The sequence below is a fragment of the Myotis daubentonii genome, chromosome 2, assembly GCF_963259705.1.
Source record: "Myotis daubentonii chromosome 2, mMyoDau2.1, whole genome shotgun sequence".
NCBI lineage: Eukaryota > Metazoa > Chordata > Mammalia > Chiroptera > Vespertilionidae > Myotis > Myotis daubentonii.
In genome coordinates, this window is record NC_081841.1 from 105,504,834 (window position 1) to 105,526,170 (window position 21,337).

General features: G+C 44.5%; 1 protein-coding gene and 1 pseudogene across 1 annotated transcript in view; both read left to right on the top strand.

Moving 5' to 3' along the window:
• Nucleotides 1–6,481: 6,481 nt before the first annotated feature.
• The window catches only part of TEX26 (testis expressed 26), a 53,359-nt gene continuing 38,503 nt past the window's right edge, over nt 6,482–21,337 (top strand). Inside the window, 2 exon segments of the mRNA XM_059681055.1 lie at nt 6,482–6,802; nt 10,697–10,778. Coding sequence (XP_059537038.1) covers nt 6,742–6,802; nt 10,697–10,778 — 143 coding nt within the window. The 5' untranslated portion in view covers nt 6,482–6,741.
• On the top strand, nt 19,977–20,837 carry LOC132228154 (neugrin-like; annotated as a pseudogene).

Below are 21,337 nucleotides of genomic sequence, written 5' to 3' on the forward strand. Positions count from 1 at the left end.
TTGGGTCAACAAGTAGTTCATTTTTAATTTTTTAAGGATCCTATATATTGTTTTCCATAGTGGTTGCACCAGTCTACATTCCAACCATCAGTGTACTGGAGTTGTCTTTTCTCCTCCTTGCTAGCACTTATTGTTCGTTGATTTATTGATGGTAGCCATGCTGGCAGGTGTGAGGTGATAGCTCATTGTGTTTTTAATTTGCATCTTTCTGATGATTAATGATGTTGAGCATTTTTTTATATGTCTATTGGCCAAAAATTTTACAGTGTAAGGCATTGGTAATTACCCAGTGGCTGGCCTGGCCAGCTTATTTCTTAAGAGTTCAGAAATGAGAAAAATACAAGAATCTAAGAGAATAGGATGGCTCAGGAGAGAGGTGACATTTATACAGAATTGACAAGAATTTGATAGAAGCAATAGTCTATACTTGCTGATATGGCTTTATTTGGATAAAATGTAAGTTTAGTGAGTGGCTAGTTAGAAGCATAGTTTAGACTTTCCCCCATTAAATTGGATTATCTCAATAAAATAGAGAATATTATAGAATTTTCTGAGTTTTTAAATAAAAAGTTAGCAGTCATTCTTTGACTTCTCACTATAACCGTGCTAGTGGCATGTAAGAACTAGACCTCAGGAAGATCTGAGTCTGAGATGGTTAATATTATGGGTCCAATTGGCTAGATCAGTGGTCGGCAAACTCATTAGTCAACAGAGCCAAATATCAACAGTACAATAATTGAAATTTCTTTTGAGAGCCAAATTTTTTAAACTTAAACTAAATAGGTAGGTACAGTGTTATTAACTTAATTAGGGTACTCCTAAGCTGGCCTTTGCTAAAAATGTCCTCAATCTGATTGAGGTACGTTTGCTGAGGTTGATCCCTTCCAACTCTCCCATCCACACTCGCCTTGTATACTTGTTTCATCTATCTTTTGTCACCCACGCACGATTTGTGGACGCAACTAGCACTAACCACTGTACAATGAGACTGCTGACTGACTGGCTCACTCAACTCGTGCATGAATCGCGTGTGCCTCCCCCGTGCTGCATATCCTGAGGCCCGACCGACCAACACCCCCCACTTCTTCTAACGCCACTTCTTCAAAATAGACTTGCCCAGGCCAAAAACTGACTTCTGCGCATGGGCCACAAAGCTTCAATCGCACTATACATGCAAGCCCGCATGTGGTATTTTGTGGAAGAGCCACACTCAAGGGGCCAAAGAGCCGCATGTGGCTTGCGAGCTGTGGTTTGCCGACCACTGGGCTAGACCATAGTGGTCAAACATTATTCTGGATGAGGGTGCTTTTTTTTTTTTTTTTTAAATTAAATCTTTATTGTTCAGATTATTACATTTGTTCCTCTTTTTTTCCCCCCCATAACTCCCCTCCTCCCAGTTCCCGCCCCACCCTCCGCCCTCACTCCCCACCCACTGTCCTCATCCATAGGTGCACGATTTTTGTCCAGTCTCTTCCCACATCTCCCACACCCCTTTCCCCCCCAAGAATAGTCAGTCCATTCCCTTTCTATGTCCCTGATTCTATTATAATCACCAGTTCATTCTGTTCATCAGATTATTTATTCACTTGATTTTTAGATTCACTTGTTGATAGATGCATATTTGTTGTTCATAATTTGTATCTTTACCTTTTTCTTCCTCTTCCTCTTCTTAAAGGATACCTTTCAGCATTTCATATAATCCTGGTTTGGTGGTGATGAACTCCTTTAGCTTTTCCTTATCTGTGAAGCTCTTTATCTGGCCTTCAATTCTGAATGATAGCTTTGCTGGATAAAGTAATCTTGGTTGTAGGTTCTTGGTATTCATCACTTTGAATATTTCTTGCCACTCCCTTCTGGCCTGCAAAGTTTCTGTTGAGAAATCAGCTGACAGTCGTATGGGTATTCCCTTGTAGGTAACTGAGTTTCTTTCTCTTGCTGTTTTTAAGATTCTCTCTTTATCTTTTGCTCTTGGCATTTTAATGATGATGTGTCTTGGTGTGGTCCTCTTTGGATTCCTTTTGTTTGGGGTTCTCCGCGCTTCTTGGACCTGTAAGTCCATTTCTTTCACCAGGTGGGGGAAGTTTTCTGTCATTATTTCTTCAAATAGGTTTTCAATATCTTGCTCTCTCTCATCTTCTGGCACCCCTATAATTCTGATGTTGGTACGCTTGAAGCTGTCCCAGAGGCTCCTTACACTATCCTCGCATTTTTGGATTCTTTTTTCATTTTGCTTTTCTGGTTGGATGTTTTTTGCTTCCTCGCATTTCAAATCATTGACTTGATTCTTGCGCTCCTCTGGTCTGCTGTCGGGTGTCTGTATAATATTCGTTATTTCAGTCTGTGTATGCTTAATTTCTAGTTGGTTCCCCAATATGAGATCGAGGGTCTTATTAGTTTTCGTGTAGATCTCATTAAGTTTATCGGTAGCTTCTAAACAGTTCTTGAGAGACCTTAAAAGTGTGGTTCTGAACTCTATATCTTCCTTTGACAATTTTGTCCTGTTTCTTTGTCTCCGCATTTTGTTATGCTTCCTTGGTGCACCCCCTAGTGGTCTTTGTTCGAAGTCTTATAGTTAAATCTTGATTGTTGTAGCTAATTCCAGGGAGGGTTTGACCTCCAGGCCAAGTGGCTACGAGAATCAGCTGTGTCAGCAGTGAGAGAACTTCTGTCCTCTAGGGAGGTGCTAATCTAGCCTTTGCCTGAGGCTATCCAGCAAATGCCTCTGTGCAGGGCTTGGGTAGGGCGGGTCGCACAGGATCAACAGGGTGGGCCGGAGAGAGCAGTTATGGCGGCTCTCAGTCCTGTCCCCAGGGGCTCTGCCTCTCTGAGTCCCAGCACCCGCTGCAAAGCTCGGAGAGAAAGCTGCACTCGCTCTGACCGAAGTCAGACAGTCCCGCTTCTCCCGTTTGAGTCTGGGTCCCTAAAGACTCGCCCGGATCTGGTGCTCAGAGTCTGCGACTCCCTCCCGATTGAAAACAACAACCGCGCCCTCCGCCGCCAGCCCGCTCTGCGCACTCCGCACCTCAGAATTTGACTTCAGCTCTGCACCTCCTCTGAGTGTCCGTGTGCGTTTCTCTTTCCTCCTAGTTGTAGGACTTCCACTCAGCCAGCGTTCCTGTGGTTCTGGGTGATGTCCCTTCCGTTTTTTGGTTTCACTTTTGAAGTAGTTGTTCAAAGCAGCAAACTCTGGCGTTAACCTATGCCGCCATCTTGGTTCTCCCTGGATGAGGGTGCTTTTGAATGAAATTAACATTTAAATCTGTGGACTTTGAGTGAAGTAGATTGCTCTCCACTATGTAAGTAGGTCTCTCCCATCAGCTGAAGGCCTGAATAAACAAAAGAATGACCTTCACTGAGCAAGAGTGAATTCTGACAGATAGCCTTTTGGATTTGAACTTCAACATCAGCTCTGCCCTGAGCCTATAGCCTGAGACCCACACTGCAGACATTGGACTTGCCAGGCTCCACAGCTATGTGAGCCAATTTCTTAAAATCTCTCTCTCTCTCTCTCTCTCTCTCTCTCTCTCTCTCTCTCTCTCTCTCTCTTTCTCTGTTCTATTTCTCTAGAAAGCCCTGAATAATATAGAGTTCATTACAAAAATTCAGAAAATGTTTTATGAGTTAATCAACTAAAACAAAGGAGAAATGGTAATATACTATTTTTTATATGAAGACACTTGAGTAAAATCATTGCGTACTGCATAGTAACAGAAAGTCTTTTGTGCAAACATAATGACCAAGCCAGAGAAACTTCACTCAGAACATTCATATCCAGAGTATGTGGACATCACTGTAGATTGTCTGTGACCTCTTCTCTTGCTTGTGGAAAAAGAGGCCAGGATTTATTAAAGTTCTGACCTGACTCCTTCATTCTTTTGCTTAACCCACTCCAGTAACTTCTCCTCGCATTCAGGGAAGTCCAAGCTTCTCAGCAGGGCCTGCAGGGCCTTCTGCTCCAGCCGTCTTTCAGCTTTCTCCTCACTCTTTACAATCTGGCAATGCCAAGACACTCAGGGGCTCTGGCATACTTGGGCTGTTCCGTGCCTTCTGGGTCCCTGCACAGCCTTGTAGCACTGAGAGAGGGCAGTAAACCAGGCCAGTAAGTGGAATAGGGAGATGGAGACAGATAGCTGAATAAGCTAGCTGAGCAATTTACAGCCAGATACAGAAGGTCACTTCCCTAGAGGTAACGTTTAGGCCTCAGTTATATTTCAGTTTTAGGCCCAGAAAAGCAGCAAAACCAGGTGCCTGGTCAATCCCAGGACTAGCTGCAATCTAATCAGTAAAGACCACAACCTTGAAAGACCACACCTGGAAAATTGATAAAAATTCTGCTAAAACTCTCCCCTGAAACCTCTCCTAAGGTTCCCACCTGTAAGAGAGAGATAAAACCCTAAAGACAAAGGACCCAGCAGGACCCAGCATGTGCTCTCCCTCTTCCCCCACAGGCACGCATCTCCTAAACTCTAAGGGTCCCCATGAGACTGGCAACCAGGGGAGCAATGGGCAACAGCAGCTTGTCCCAGGCTTATTCCCTGAACCTGTCTCTAAGTCCCCCTTTTCCCTGACTTCACGGTGAGCTAAAGCAGCCCAGCCTGGGCTCTCCTGTTGCTTCTTCTATGCTAAGCCCTCCCTTGTTTCACTGTCCCCAGCTTTAATACTCACCTAGAGTCATGTTGTGAAATCTTTCCTATATGAATTCAAGAACCTGCACACTACAAGACAGCCCTGGGCAGACCCACTAGGGCCAGGTCCCCTTTTTGGTAACAGCGACCTCTCCCTCTTCCCCTGGCTACCTCCCAAGCATCTGGGAGAACTCAGCTAAGACATTTCCTCTTCTAGAACAACCTCCACAAGCTCCCATAATACCCAGGGTGTTGCCCTTAATGTCATATGCAGCTCGTTCTAGTGCATAGTAGGTGTTTATGGATGGAAAAAAGAAAAGAAAAGAAAAGAAAAGAAACACCTACTTTATCATTGAAAGGGATTGCTTCAAGCAATACAAATTCAAAGGCAGGAGGCCTCCTGCCCTGTGCTATAGTGCTTATAATAAAATACACCTGTCCCCAAAATTCATTTTAAAGCTGAAATAAATGATAAAAAGAATGAAGATCAGAATAGCAGTAAGACAGAGGAGTAAGACCTTAGGTTCGTGTGGTTTTAAAATTTATAAATTATTGTGAGAAGTATTATTCATTTTACAGCCTGGTGAGGTAGGTGCTAGGAAACTCATTTTACAGACAAAGAAACGGGCTCAGAGAAGCCTGTTTTACCCCAAGGGCCCCCAGGGAGGAAGTACAAGGAGCTCTCCGTTCAGTGTGAACCCCACCACTTTACAGCTTACCCAGGAGGAGACAAATAAGTAAGATATTAATAAGAATTCACTTTTAAATTCTACATACTCACTGCTCTATTTTAAGAAATGCATTTCTCTTAAATTATGCTATGGTAATTAGCTCTCCAATTCCAGACCTAGTTATTGGGTGTTACTTTCTTAATTTAGATGTCACTACTAAGTCCTAACTTAGATTCATTCCTTTTAATAACATTGACAGAAGTCTATGCCTTCTACTGTGTTCCACCATTCATTGCTATAAAATTTGAGAGCCCAACATATGTTCTATTCCGTTATATGGATAAGACTCAACTTTCAGAACATGCTGGTTTAGGTCTTCATTTTAAAGAAATTCCCTGCATATCTACTTGGAATCCTTACTTTGATGCCTATTCTATGTCCTTTGGCAACTCCCTTTGTTCCACTTTACTGTTCCCCTAAGGTCCTATATTAGAACAACCCTTTAAGGATAAGGAATGGTGTAAATCAGTGGTCGCCAACTGGTGGTCTGTAGACCACTGGTGGTCGTGCGGTCCAAAAGGTTGGCAACTGCTGGTGTAAATTACTTTCTAAACATGCTGCCAGCCGTCTCACCTAATGTCTCCTCTTTGCATCCAAGGGGGAAATATCTGTGTCCTAAGCTGGAGGCATTCAATATTACTAAGCACCTACTATGTGTCAAATTATCAGCTAGTTGCCAAGAATATAAAGATAAAAACCTTCCACATTCTGGGAAAACTCTAACACATATGGGGTGAGACAGTTTCCTCTGCAGGGGCAGAAGAATTACAAAACACGACGGACCTACCATATGGAGGCGAAGATCACAAGCTCGCCTGCCGGCTCCTGTTCCCGAGGACGCTTCACTCTCCTGTCCGCTCCTAATTCCTGTGCCGCACGATCTGCCTGGGAGCATGACATTGTCTCAGGAACTCTGGTTCTGGTTCTACCTACACGAGACTCCCTGTGACTTTGTCTTCTTGCTTGGTTCCTACTTATTGCAAACATCTGTGACTACTTTGCCCTCTTTTGCTTAAACTGAAAGTTATGAATAAATGAAACTTTGCCATTGAAAATCTGACAATGTCTCTTTCTCTTCTATCTACTCCCCTTGTGTTCCTCTCCTCACATACACAAGACAGTGTTTAAGAAAGCTATATGAATCCATCAAAGCAAGATATCCATATTACTGGAAGCACATCTTGCTTTCCACACCTGGTTCCCCAGCCTCTGCACTGCTTCCCTAGTGCTGAGCCTCACGGAACTGACCCGCGTCTCCATGGCGACGCGTCACAAAGCATCCAAGCGCCTGCAGCATGCGATCCAGCTAGAACTAGAACGAGGGCCTTGACGACTCCCCGTTGAGGCAGGAATGGCGGCCCTGACGAGTGCCTGTTGAGACAGGAATGGCACAGCCTGGGCCGGAGGCCCCCTCCCCCTCCCAATGTGGCCGCAAGATTCGGCCTGGTAAGATTGTGGACCCTGCCAGCCGGCGGGGGCGGGAGGATCTTTCCTGGAGATGGGGAGCAAAGGCTGCTTTGGTCTTTAAGGGTGTCTGTCTCTCCCTCATGGGGGGACTCAATTTAAGGAGAGGCTGGGAGGGAAAATGAGAGGGTGTTCATGACTTTGCCACTATCCAACCCATCAGCATTCTTTCTGCCAATCTCTTCTTAAAATGCTCAGCATATTCCCATAAAATGCTTGGCTGGGGGATGGGGCAGGGAAAAGGAGGAACTAGTGCTTTTCCAGGAGGAAAAAACCCAAAGGCAAAGCAGGAAGAGAGGTCGGGAAGCTCTGAAGACAGCAGACCCAGCAGGAATCCCTATTCCCTGAGAAACAGTACAGAGAGTGGGGAGGTGCAGAACTCGAACACAGCCCCCAAGGGGATCAACACAGCCCCCAAGGGGATCCACAGTCTCCCTCCTCTTCTTTCCCCTCCCCCCTTCCACACACAGATGGTTGTAGCAGAGGCTGAGAACTATGGCCTTCAGCTGTTGCTTGTAACCTTTGCTAATTTTTCTTCCCAAGTGATTTTGTATTTAACAGATGTAGTGCTTTTAAAACTAATTTTGCATGCAAATACGGCAAATTTACTAACTCAGCTTTTTGCATCAGTGGAGGGAGAGCCACTCTAGCTGTGATGCTGGTGGCATGAATTACTGTGTAGTCAGTTCCATTCTGGCCCTTATGGCAGTAACACCCCTTTGCAGCCTTCTATCTGGGTAATTGTGGTTCCACAATGGCTACAGAGCAATGAGCGTTGTTCAACTGCAAATTCCCTAGAATCATAGTCCCATGAGAATGAATGAAATCTGTTTTCCATTCCTCTCAACCTCTTTTTAAATTGAGGATAGAAAATGAAAATAATTAAGAACAAAAATATGTGAGATACCCAGTTTCTATATGATGGCAGGGCAAAGAGGAGGCACCCTGTCTAGGTTTCTTTCACTGTCTTCTCTTCCCTTCTTGTTGGGAAATGTTGGCACCCTCCAGATATACCCTTCTTGGTTTACTTCCTCTGTGAGCGGCCATCCCTGCCACAGGGCTTCAAGTCTACAGGCTTTCTGGCATTTACTCTAACTGGGATGTTCCTCCTACTTTTCAAACTAAAATATTCAGCTGTCTACCAGATCCACTTGGAGGTCATGAAGGGTCTCAAACTCAGCATGCACAAGATTATTCTCCTGTCCTCCTAGATTTTGTGAGCTTGTTAAGCTTGTTAAGAGGGTCCCAACTGCTCAGAATAGAAGGAAGGCCAGCTTTTTTGACACCTTGATCACCAGGCCTCATTCGTTCTGCTCCAAAGTTCCCTTCTCCTGAGTGAGTTTCCTCTTCACATTCAGACTGGGCTCTCTCATAGCCACTTGTGCTACTCCATCTTCCCTTCCAGAAGTGGCACCCTTCAAAAGATGGGCCTGATGTGTCACTGCCAGCTTTGTCCCCAGGTAGCATGAGGTTGAGGATGACTGCTATGGTCTAACTACTATTGAGCTATTACTATAGATCAGTGGTTCTCAACCTTCCTAATGCCGAGACCCTTTAATACAGTTCCTCATGTGGTGACCCCCAATTTCATTGTTACAAATTGAACATGATTAAAGCATAGTGATTAATCACAAAAACAATATGTAATTATATATGTGTTTTCCGATGGTCTTAGGCAACCCCTGTGAAAGGGTCATTCCACCCCCAAAGGGGTCGCGACCCACAGGTTGAGAACCGCTGCTATAGATTGAGCTCTTAAGTGTTTTGTTACTTCCAAGGACAGCCATAAATTACCACAAACTGATGACTTATCAGCAAAAGAAATGTATTCTCTCACATTCTGGAGGCCCAGGAGCCCAAAATTAAGGTGTCGGAGAACTGCACTGCCTCTGGTGTCTCTAGGGGAGAAGCTGTCCTTGCCTTTTCCAGCCTCTGGTGGCCGTCAGCCTTTTTTGGAGGTTCCACTCAAATGATGACTTCTTTGAGAGCAGTACCTTCTCACAATTTCTTCCCACTTATTTGTCCATGCTTAAAATTCTCTTAACTTAGGGTATTTAATTCTGCTGTTGGGATAAAATGCTTTAAAGCATAAAATGATTCCCACAAAAGCAGGGATATCAAAGAATAAGGTCGTTTCACATAGAGTGGGATCTGAGCATGGATACCAGGAGTCTGTGTGAGCAGACATGGAGTGTGACATGTAGGGCTAAGGCTTTAGTTGGTTGGGGAAGCCTCTAGGTGGAGATGAAACTCAACCTGTATGAAGGCAGCAGGTAAATAGTCACATGAGACCCATTTGGATGTCATGGGTCCCGCTGCCCGGCTGGTTCCATGGGCCTGTTCAATTAAACACAAGCCCTGGTTGGGAGAGATGGGGTAGTGAACAATACGAAGTACACAGGTGGCCAAAATGAAATGTTAGGTCAGGGCTCTGTAAGCTCGGCAGTGGCATACAGATTTTAAGAATATTTGAAAATTTAAGAGGTAGTTGAGAAAGATCCTTGGCAGCCATTGTATTTAGGCGGAATGAGTGGGAGCAAACACACACTATGAAGTGGCTATAGTATTCTAGAGGTGAGGTGATAGACCCCAGACAGTGGTTTATTCAAACATTAAAGGCCGCATTTCAACCCAGTTTCTCCTGAAATGTAAAAAGCAACAGGTAAGTGGCCATATATGAAGAATGAGAGAAGGACTGAATTAAATTTAAAATATATTTTCCCAAGAAATTTGGTGGTGGCTTGTTGACAATGGGCAGGTAGGGCAGATAAATTCTGTTGTTGCTAGTGTCTGCTGAATGCTGAATTCTCAGTCCTCATCTTCCTGGATCCAGCCAACAGCATTTGCATACGTGACCCCTTCCTCCTGTGAATACTTTCTTCCTTTGGGGTTCAGGACATTACACGCTCCTGGTTTTCCTCTTACCTCACTGACCTCTCTTCTCAGTGTCCTTTCCTGGCTGCTCCTCCTCTTCCGACCTCTTGATGTTGGCACGCCCCAGGCTTAATCTCCTCTAATTATGCTTCCTTCTTTGTTGATCTCACCCACTCTCAGAGTTTTAAACACCTATACCACAGAATCTTGCACAGTCATTATTAAGAATGAATTAGAGTTACACTGGCTGAGTTTGAAGAGTTTCCCATACTACACTGTTATATGACAGAGAAAAGGACACTTCGTGGGAACATGAGCCCACTTTTTAAACTTTTTAATTGAATTTATTGGGGTGACATTAGTTAATTATATAGATTTCAGAAGCCCATTTTTTTAAATATTGGTGAAAATTAAAACCTCATATGTCAATGAATTTATACATGTATTTGTAAACCAGTATATGATTATATGAGCAGGTATAAAAGTCTGTAAAGAAACGGACATGGGCTACCTAGGAGGAGGGATGGGGAGGCAAGTGATAATAAGCAGGGAGAAGAAGGAACAAGGAGAAAGTTCCACACTGAAACCTGAAATACAAACTCTGAGCCCCTTTGTGCATATTCATTTCACGTGTTTATAGCTTTGTCTAATGTGATGTATGAAAAGTTGGTCAGTAAATTGGAAATTGTGAGCATTTTAAGATGTAGAATTTCAAATAAACTTTCTGCTTTATATTTTTATGTATTGCTTAAAGGTTTTAAAAAAGCATGTATGAATTCTCAAGAAAAAACAATAGACCTATTTTTATTTAGGGAGAAAACTCAGATAATTAAATTGAGCTTTGTCTCTTAATAGAGGCCACAAATTGGCTTTTATTCCTTTAGACTAAAAATTACCATCCAAATGTTATTGTCTTGCGAAATTGCTTTAATTATAAAACAACATTTTATCAATATATATTGGTCTGACCCATTTAAAAGTGTTATATTTTACATTTGGCAGGTAATACCCACTGGGACTCCTATGCTACCACGATGAAGACTGCATTCACTCCTAAGACAGGAGCAATACCTGCTTTAATTCGGTACATTCCTACTTGAGTCACACTTTAATTTGTTCATTTATATTCTACTAGGGGCCCAGTGCACGAATTCATGTACCTTGAAAGGAACTGTGGGCCACGAGGCTGGAGTAGGCACAGGGGCGGGTCTTGGCCCATCTTCCACGCCCCCTCCTGGCCCCTCCTGCTGTCTGTCGGCAGCCCCGCTCCCACTGCTGTCACTCCCATATGTTGATGGCGCTGGCCCTGCTCACACCCGCTGAAGGTTCTGAGCTATTGGGGCTGGCGCCAGCAGTGGGTGCGAGCAGCAGCTGCTGCTGCCCTGATCGCCCCTCAAGAGGAGGGGGAGGTGGAGAAGCCCTCAGGGGCGATCAAGGCCAGCAGCCACCGCTCGCACCTGCTGATGGCACCAAGCAATCGAGACCAGCACCTGGCACTGGCAGCGGGTACGAGTAGTGGCTCCAGTGCCAGCTGCGGGTATGAGCAGGGCTGTTGCTGGCAGCGGGTGAGAGAGGTGACTCCATCTCCCCTCAGGAGCAGGAGAAGGTAGAGAAGCCCTGAGGAGCGATAGGGGCTGGCATGGGGCACCGGCAGTGGGTGCAAGCGGGACTAGTGCTGGCAGCAGGCGTGAGTGCCAGCTGGGACCACGCATGCAGGAGCAAAAAATTTTCAGTAACCACCAGAGGCTCACCTTGAAAACAGAGACTGGCACCCCATCTTGGTCTGGTGCCCCCCACTCACCTGCTCCACCATCCCGCTGGGGACAATGCCCACCACGTTCCACATACGTCCCCTGGTGGTCAGCGCACTTCATAGTGACCAGTTGTTTGGTTGTTCCGCCGTTTGGTCTATTTGCATATTAGCCTTTTATTATATAGGACTATTCACAATTCAAAACAAATAGCAAGAGTAACCATAGAGAGCTTATGAAAGGTGCACTCAGGTAGGACCTACTGCATGCACAGTTCTCCAAGCATCTGAGAGTGAGTCCCCCTTCAAACAGTCTCTAAAACTCCAGCAAGAAAACTAAGAAAACAGGCCCAGAGATTCTTCGTCAAGTTACTGTGTGTCATGGCTTACAGTAGAGCCATAAGTATTCTAAAAGAATTGTGCTGCCTAAACACTGAGAATTAATCGAATCCATTACCTGAGTCATAGTGGGCAGGCAATGACAACTGAACGAATGGATAATATCAGCACTAGTGCCACAGACCCCTTACTCTTACCTTCACTCCTCCACTTTTTGCTTCCTAAAGCAATGTTGGCTGGCAACTTCTCCAATTCCACCTGAATTGTGAGTGGGATAATTTCCAACTTCACTGCTGCCTTTCTGAGCTCTCTGGTGGATGAGTGAGAGTGGGACTAGAAAAGCCCTGGCATCTTTCATGGCATCAGTGGTGGGTGGGAAATTAACAAGGAGACCCTTGACTTGCCTATGTTTACTCTGTGAATTGTTTTCAATAAAGAGGATCTTTTCACCTTAAAAGTTCAAATTATTGAGAAGTCAGATGGGTATTGGCAAGACCATGGCTGTGGAGTCAGGCAGAAATGGATTCTAACCTCAGCTCTCTGCTCTAACTTGTATTATCACCGCTACCCAGGCAAGTAGCAAGCCATCTGTGGCTCAGTGTTATGGTTGGCGGTGGTTCTGAGAACAGAATGAAAGCACTAGCACAGTGACTAGAGTGAAGAAGTTCCTCAGTGCTGCAAGACTTGACTTCTGAGTTATTGGCTATCCCACTGAGTCCCATTATGTCCCTTCCATTATGTCCCTTCACTGGGAGATTTATCTTCTGACAGTAATGATTCTGCAAGCTTCCCAGATAGTAACAGTTGTCTGAAGAAAAAACACTTGGGATGAAAGCCAAAAACAAATGGGTACTAATGAAGTCTGTGTCAGTGGGCCTCACTCAAACTGAAATGTTTATGTTCAAAGAAAAGTTTTCATCATAAACTTAAATAGTTACAAAAGATAAAACTTCAAGCCCATCCTAAATATTGACATTAAAAACTAAAACTGTTAATTCATTTCTTTAAATATAACCAGCGGGTAATCTAAACACTTTAGCCAATTGATATGCACTATATGATCCCTTTTTTATATGATCCTTTTAAACAATGCACAAACAAGCTCTTCTTTCATAGATAATGATTTCATTAATTTTCATTCTTGAACTTTTATTCCCACTCTACTTCCTCCATACAATTTTACCCTGCTGTAATATATTTTGGTTTAAAATCAATTTATTGATCATTTCATTATACATCCTGGCAACTATTTTAGTATATTAATTGAAATTAATTTTTAAACATGTTGTGTGACCCTAAGTTTTGAGTCATCACAATTATTTTTAGAACACACTTGCTGAAAGTAATACATACATTACCCATGTTAATAATTACTAAATACAAAAAGTAAATTTAAAAAATTTAAATACAAAAGTAAGTACACCTTAATGAAATAAATGGGCTATTTTGTTTTCAATTAGTTTATGTATCTAGTTTTGAGTGTTACTACTTTTGGAGTGAGATTGCATTCAGCATTAATTTTTTACTGCTTCTTTGAAAAATTTTTTTAAATTTGTAGATGCTAGTGTTGAGAAACCTTGTTCACATAAGCAGAGACGAATAGAAGGCATCTTTAGTGTCGTTTACACTCCAAACTCTCAGTTATATACAATGATTGATTGACTGATACCATGAGTGGTACTCATTCAATTTTTTTAAAAATATATTTTATTGATTTTTTACAGAGAGGAAGGGAGAGAGATAGAGTTAGAAACATCAATCAGCTGCCTCCTGCACACCCCCCACTGGGGATGCTCCCGCAACCCAGGCACACGCCCTTGACTGGAATCGAACCCGGGACCTTCCAGTCCGCAAGCCGACGCTCCATCCACTGAGCCAAACCGGTCTCAGCTACTCATTCAATTTTATTGAAAGCAAATAATTAGATGATCTGTCATCTAGTTATTGAATTATTTCCTTTCCCATTTTCTGAGAAGTATACTGAGAAGGCATGTCTTAACAAATAACTAGAAATTACAAGTTACTCTTTTACTTAGAGGAAACTTGTTTACTATTATATACTCAAAAAGACGTAGAGCCCTGGCCGGTTGCTCAGTGGTTAGAGTGTTAGCCCTCAAATTGAAGGATAATGGGTTTGATTTCTGATCAAGGGTTCATACCTTAGTTGCAGGATTGATCTCTGGCCCTGGTCAAGGTGCATGTGGGAAACAACCAATTAATGTGTCTCTCTCACTTTGATGTTTCTCTCTCTTTCTCTGTCCCCCTCCTCCTACACTTCACTATCTCTAAAGAAAAAAAAAAAAAAAAAGCCCTACCAGGTTGGCTCAGTAGATAGAGCATCGGCCTTCAGACTGAAGGGTCTCAGGTTCAGTTCTGATCAAGGGCATGTGCCTTGGTTGCGGGCACATCCCCAGTGGGGGGTGTGCAGCAGACAGCTGATCGATGTTTCTCTCTCATCGATGTTTCTAGCTCTCTATCCCTCTCCCTTCCTCTCTGTAAAAAAATCAATAAAAATATATTTTAAAAAATCAATGGAAAAATATTCTTGGGTAAGGATTAAAAAAAAAAAAGAACTTAGAAAATGGGAACATTAGTTTCAATAAATGTTTTTCCAAAACAATCTTCTTTTTTTTTTTTAAATAAAGAACTTTTGTCACATACTTAAAATATATTTTAATCAATATCTTGGAGCTGAAGATTAATTCATACAATTTTCAGCGTGTTTACTTTTTGGTAAAATCAGTCCTTGTCAAACCGAAAAGAAAAATTAGTTTACTTATAGTCAAAAGAAAATCTGACTCTATTTTCTGTTCAAATAAATGCATATATATTATTTAAGGAATATTATGAAAACTACTGATAAATTATGGAATGCATATTTTAGGATTATTATTGAAAGTAGACAAGGAAGTGTAAAAAGATTCAGGTCTAATATAGTTAATTATATCCAAGTAATAAAAATAATGCAATGAAATATGTAAGTTGTCTGTGAAGTGAGGAGTATAATTAAAAAACATGTTCCTTATTAAATACTAGAGGCCCGGTGCACAAAAATTTGTGCACTGGGGGCGGGGGGGTGTCCCTCAGCCCCACTTGTGCCCTCTCACAGTCTGGGACCCCTTGGGAGATAACGACCTGCTGGCTTAGGCCCGTTCCCGGGTGGCAGAGGGCAGGCCCAATCCCTAGGTGCAGCCCTGGTTGGGCTCAGAGCAGGGCCAATTGGGGAGTTGGGGCGCCGCCTCCTGTCATGCACAGAGCAGGGCGATCGGGAGGTTGTGATGCCACCCCCAGTCACGCTCAGGGTAGGGCCGATTGGGGGGTTGGGGCATGCCCCCTGTCACACTCAAGGCAGGGTCAATGGGGATGTTGCGGCGCCACCCCCTGTCATGCACAGAGCAGGGCCAATCAGGGGGTTGGGGCGCTGCCCCCTGTCACACACAGAGCAGGGCCCATCAGGGTGGTTGGGGCTCCATACCCTGTCACACACAGAGCAGGGCCGAATCAGGGGGTTGAGGAGCTCCCCCCAGTCACGCACAGAGCAGGGCCGATCAGGGGGTTGGGGAGCTCTGCCCTGTCACGCACAGAGTAGGGCTGATAGGGGAGTTGGGGCTCCGTACCCTGTCACACACAGAGCAGGGCGGATCAGGGGGTTCGGGGGCCGCCCCCTGTCACCCACAGAGCAGGGCCAATCAGCAGGTTGGGGCATTCCCCCTGTCACACTCAGGGCAGGGCTGATGGGGAGGTTGCGTCTCTACCCCGTCACACACAGAGCAGGGCCCATGGGAGGGTTGGGGCACCGCACCCTGTCACACACAGAGCAGGACCTATCAGGGGGTTGGGGCACTGCCCCCTGTCACGCTGCTCCAGGGGCCAGGAGGCCTCGCAGCTCCGCTGATCCCGGTGCCAGGAGGCCTCACGGCTCTGCTGATCCCGGTGCTGGGAGGCATATTACCCTTTTACTATATAGGATAGAGGCCTGGTGCATGGGTGGGGGCCAGCTGGTTTGCCCTGAAGGGTGTCCTGGATCAGGGTGGGGGTCCTGCTTGGGTGCCTGGCCAGCCTGGATGAGGGGATGATGGCTTTTTGCAGCTGGTCACACCCCCTTCAGGGTGGTGGTCCCCACTGGGGTGCCTGGCCAGTCTGGGTGAGGGGCTGAGGGCCATTTTCAGGCTGGTGGGTGACTGAAGCTCCCAACCTCTCCTTTTTTTCTTTTTTTTTTTATTCTGGGATTTATTTACCTTCTATGGCTGTCACTGGAGCTGAGAGCTGGCTTTAGCTCTGAGGCTTGTTTGGGTTCTATAATTGAAACACTGTTGCAACTCCAGCTCGGCTGGCTGGCTGAAAGCATGGGGTTTGTTTAGCTTCTATAATTGCAACATTGTTTCTTAGAGTGCAAACTCAGAGCCCAGCAGCGGCAGGCGGGGAACCTTGGCTCCCTCCTTCACTGGAGCAAGCAAGCCTGTTCACTTCAGCTGCCTGGCTGCCGGCCGCCATCTTGGTTGGCAGTTAATTTGCATATCACCCTGATTAGCCAATGGGAAGCGTGTCGGAGGTATGGTTCATTACCATGTTTGTCTATTATTAGATAGGATGTTCTTAAGTGTCTAGAACAGTGGTTGGCAAACTCATTAGTCAACAGAGCCAAATATCAACAGTACAAATTGAAATTTCTTTTGCGAGCCAAATTTTTTAAACTATATGGGTAGGTACATTCAACTTTAAATTCAACTTTAAATTCACCGTTTTCTTCTTCCGTTTTTCTTTGCTTCTTCTTTGTAGCCATCTCAAACAGGGCACCTAAAAAAATGTTTCATTTTATAATAATAAAGCCACCAACACAAAAGAATTACAATTCTTAAATTGATGACAAAAATACCTGTAGGATTTGCAGCTGGTTGGAAAAATACAGGTAACTTTATGCTTCAAGTAGGTACTTTTGTCACCCACGCGCGATTTGCAGACGCGACTAGCACTGACCACTGCACATGAGACTGCTGACTGACTGGCTCACTCAACTCCTGCATGAATCGCGCGCACCTCCCCCGCGCTGCGTATCCCGTGGCCCGTCTGCACTGCATCTCCCTCCCGTTGACCAACGGACACCCCCCACTTCTTCTAACACCACTTCTTCAAAATAGACTCACCCAGGCCAAAAACCGACTTCTGTGCATAGGCCACGAAGTTTCGATCGCACTGTACGTGTGTGCCCGCATGTGGTATTTTGTGGAAGAGCCACACTCAAGGGGCCAAAGAGCTGCATGTGGCTCGCGAGCCGCGGTTTGCCGACCACTGGTCTAGAACTTTGGTGCTTAACATTTGGGAAAAATTAAATAATAATAATATATAGAAATCAGAAATAATTTCACTGAATTCTTTAGACACCAACTCAAAAATTTATTATGCATTTTAAAAAGATAAAGTTGTATGAGATAAAAATTTATTGGTTTGGCAAGCTAGCATATATTGTTAATATTTTATAACATACAATAAAATGAAGACTGGCTGCATTGGGGTAAATATTTCATAATATGATTGAGTTTAAAAATATAATTTAAATACCTTATTGAATGATGAATGCAAAATCTGAAGAAAAATATCACAAGATTTTTATGTACCAGTTTTATCCAGTGAATCTTTAAAAACTTAGTAGCTTTGGGAAAGAGTCCAGTTACATTTAAAATTTTTATTTTATTTTATTTTAAAAAATATATTTTTATTGATTTTAGAGAGGAAGGAAGAGGGAGAGAGAGAGAGAAACATCAATGATGAGAGAGAATCATTGATCTGCTGCCTCCTGCACGCCCCCCCCTGGGGATCGAGCCCACAACCTGGGCATGTGCCCTTGACTATAACCAAATCTGGGACCCTTCAGTCTGCAGGCCGAGGCTCTATTGGCCGAGCCAAACTGGCTAGGACAAGCCCAGTTACATTTAAAAGAACCAGCATCACCATCATCTCCTGCTTCATCTACTCAGAGAATCTTTTCTTTCCAGTGAGGACATATCCTAGAGACTTTTTAAAAGTTGAAAAAATGCTTTCAACATATGGGGAAAAGAGACATTTTAAGCATTTTACATTCTCTGCTCTCTTCCCAGAGGCTTCTCCCTAAAGAGGAATGAACATTTTATAATTTTTAGGAGATGAAAAACTAGACATTACTCTGAATGATGCCACTACATGTACCTAAATTCAGAACATCCTGCACAGGCTGTGTACCTGGTGATGGCCTCACCCATCACTCTCTCAAAAATAAGCATAGGGGCTCAAGGCAGATGGTCAACATGGTGAGTGCTCTGAGTCTCCTGCTGGGCCACGTGTCCGTGGGTTTGTGACCCAGGGCGTGGCAGGCTCGGGATCTACCAGCTGTGAGCCAGACCCTGATTCCGACTGGGAACCAGAGGAGCAGGAGCTGCAGGAGATGGAGAGGTACCTGCTCCTTCCCGGCCCTCAGCCTGAAGAGCCTTGCAACCAGGTGCTGCAGGCCACAGCCCTGGGCAGTGGGCATCCTGCTGCCCCTGCTGCATTCACAGTGGCCCTTGCTTCCTCCCTTATCAGAGGCACAAGGGCAGGTGGTCAGCTCCTTTGTGATACAGGATTTTTGGACTGGAACATTCGGTGTTCTCCTGGGTAGGATGGCTTCCCTGGCTCTTTGTCAGTTGGAGTTGAGGAATGAAACCACGAAGGGAAGATGGTATAGCAAAGGTGGAAACTTATTGAAGAATAAGCACAGACTCCCACGTGGTGTGGGGGAAAGAGTCCCACTAAGTCCCTCCTTCCAGGTTTATAAAGGCCGCAAGTCCCTGTATGCTGATACCCTCTCTGATTGGTCAATATTCCCTTTGATTTAGTCACTATAGCAACTCCTGAATTCAAGTCTCACTTGAGGTTCCCTTCTTCCTCTCCCTTATTGTTCTTCCATTCCCTCTGGGCTCTTCTTGCTCCCTCTTTGAATGAGGGGCTGCCTTCCCTTTATTGTGTAAATGTGTACCTTTTGCTACTCCCAGCTCCCTTGTCTTATGGAAATATATCCTTTTGCAACTCTGTAGCCCTGTGTTTTTTCCATGGACCCCTTAATTTTTAAAATTTCCTAAACCTGCCTATTCCCCCCTAAAAATTCCTTTCACTTGGGAACACCCGTCTCTTGCTTTAGCCCAAGATGCTTCAACCACCCGTGTTGCTTCCATGCATGGCTCCTGCCATTGGTTCTCACCCCCCCCGCCCCCCCACCCCTCCCCCCCTGCCCTGAAACAACAGAAAAAAGCCATCTGTCCCAAGTCGATCCTGGGAAAGGATCTGGGGTGTTTACCTAAGGAGTTCCTTGAGATAAACTTTAACTGTGTAGGTGTGGGACATTCAAGTAGTGGCTAGTGAAGAGGCTACTCTACACAAGCAGGACCAAGGGGGCAGGCTCAGAACCAAAAAAGAGACCAGAAGCTTTAATTTAACTTTGAAGTGTACGCAAAATAATTCAATTAACTGTTGGAGGAATTACAACACATGAAACATATGCAGTTGCAAATCACACAGCATTTTATTACTCACACAATTCCTGGTGCTGCGGGTACAGGCTTAAGTGGGATTCCAGTGGTGCTGTCCTTGGGGATCTGGCAGTTAGGCTGGTCTGTCCGGATGCAGGGGGCCGGCGTTCCTCACCCGAGAACTCGATCGCATGATCACATCTCAATCCGGTGTTACTAGCTGTTCTTCTGTTGTCTGGCAGAGAGAGGAGCGTGGAGTGGTGTCATTTGCCAGATTAGCAAGAGGACGGGCCTTTGTGGCTGTCTCAACAGACGAGCACCAGGCTGGTTGGGAACCCCACTTTTAAAGCTTGCACCCCATTTGCAGTAGTCCAGGTGGCTATCAGTGAATTGCATGTTTGTCTCAAGCAGGGCGAGGAGCTACAGGTGGTTATCTAGGGAGAGTACATCACTCATTCAGATGGTTACTTTGACAAGTCACTCCGAGTTTTTTACTGAAGTTCAAATCCTTATCTATGAGGGACACAAGCTTCAGGGCAGTGAGGAATGTGTTCTTAATATCACGCTTTAAGTTTTAAGGAAAGTTAGCTCAAACATTTAAAAACATTTCTTAGACATTTTTCAGGCATCCTCAAAGCATTTTTAAACATTTTTATATATTACTACTACACTATCCTGTTCCAGAACACTCAGAGGCAAATGGAGCCATGAGGGGCCCCGCCCAGGACTGATGCGAGAAGCCAAGCAGCAGATCCGGTATTTACATGAAGAATTTCCAGTGTCTCGGTCAGTTCCCAGAATGGCTGAAGGCTTTGATGTTAGTACCAATGTGATCAGAAGGGTTTAAAAAAAGCAAGTGTATACCCACATTGGAGCAGAAACTGAAGCAGGATCAAAAAGTTCTTAAGAAAGCTGGGCTTCCCACTCGCTCCGCCAGCTTCCAGGCCCTGGGGATACCTGGAAGCTGCTTTCTGCAGGCCACCCTGTGTCAGGAGATGAAGCCTCATCCTAAGGTCAAGTTCATAGCACAGCTTTGAAGGTGATAGAACTAAATACTCAGAGTACAAACACTCCGAGGAGACAGAAGGGAAGGAATAAAGGAGTCCAGAGCCCAGAGAAGGAAAGCTTTGTGCCTGTTGCTTCAGCCCAAGGTCATCAGAGAGAGCGGCAGAAGTACTCCACCAGTGATTGTGAGGGCATCAGAGGCGCTGACAGTGATGGATTGCCAAGTGCAAAGAAGCTGGAAGAGTTGACGGCAAAAGAACTGGGTGACCAGAACTTCAGCAGCAGGTAGTGCAGAGGGGGCGCGAGTTCTTTGATGACAATGAGAACTTCCTGTACAGCATTTGAACTGGAGCCTGGCTTGTGGAGATGTCATGTAAAACATAGCTGAGCGAGTATATTTGAGCTGCCTGGATTTCTGTGTATGGATTATCCACCTTGGAAAATGATGAGCCTGAAAATGGAAATAGCTGCTTGGATTTCAATCTGACAAGAGACAGTGAACTTCACAGGGCAGATGTGTATGGGGGCAGCATGAATAACTGGCTAGGTATAGTCTAGTCTAGCTTCTGGAGCATGGCTCCTGGCCTGAGCCATGTGAATATTCAGTACTCACCCTTTTTGCTTAGGCCAGTGGTTCTCAACTTTCCTAATGCCGCGGGCCTTTAATACAGTTCTTCATGTTGTGGTGACCCCCAATTTCATTGTTACAGATTGAACATAATTAAAGCATAGTGATTAATCACAAAAACAATACGTAATTATATGTGTGTTTTCCGATGGTCCTAGGCGACCCCTGTGAAAGGGTCATTCGACCCCCAAAGGGGTCGCAACCCATAGGTTGAGAACCGCTGGTTTAGGCTTTCTATGTGTTGAAACCAGCCTGTGTCGCATGTGTTAAGAGTTTGTTGTACTTGCAATATGTGTTTGGGAGGAATTGAAAAGTTTTCCTTCTGACATCATTTACTTCTTGATTAATGAACACTAACAGTTCTGGAGCTGTTTAGTCAATTGGTTGTATTCATTATGTGCAAAATAAAATGAAATGTAGCAAAAAATAAAATAAACAAATAT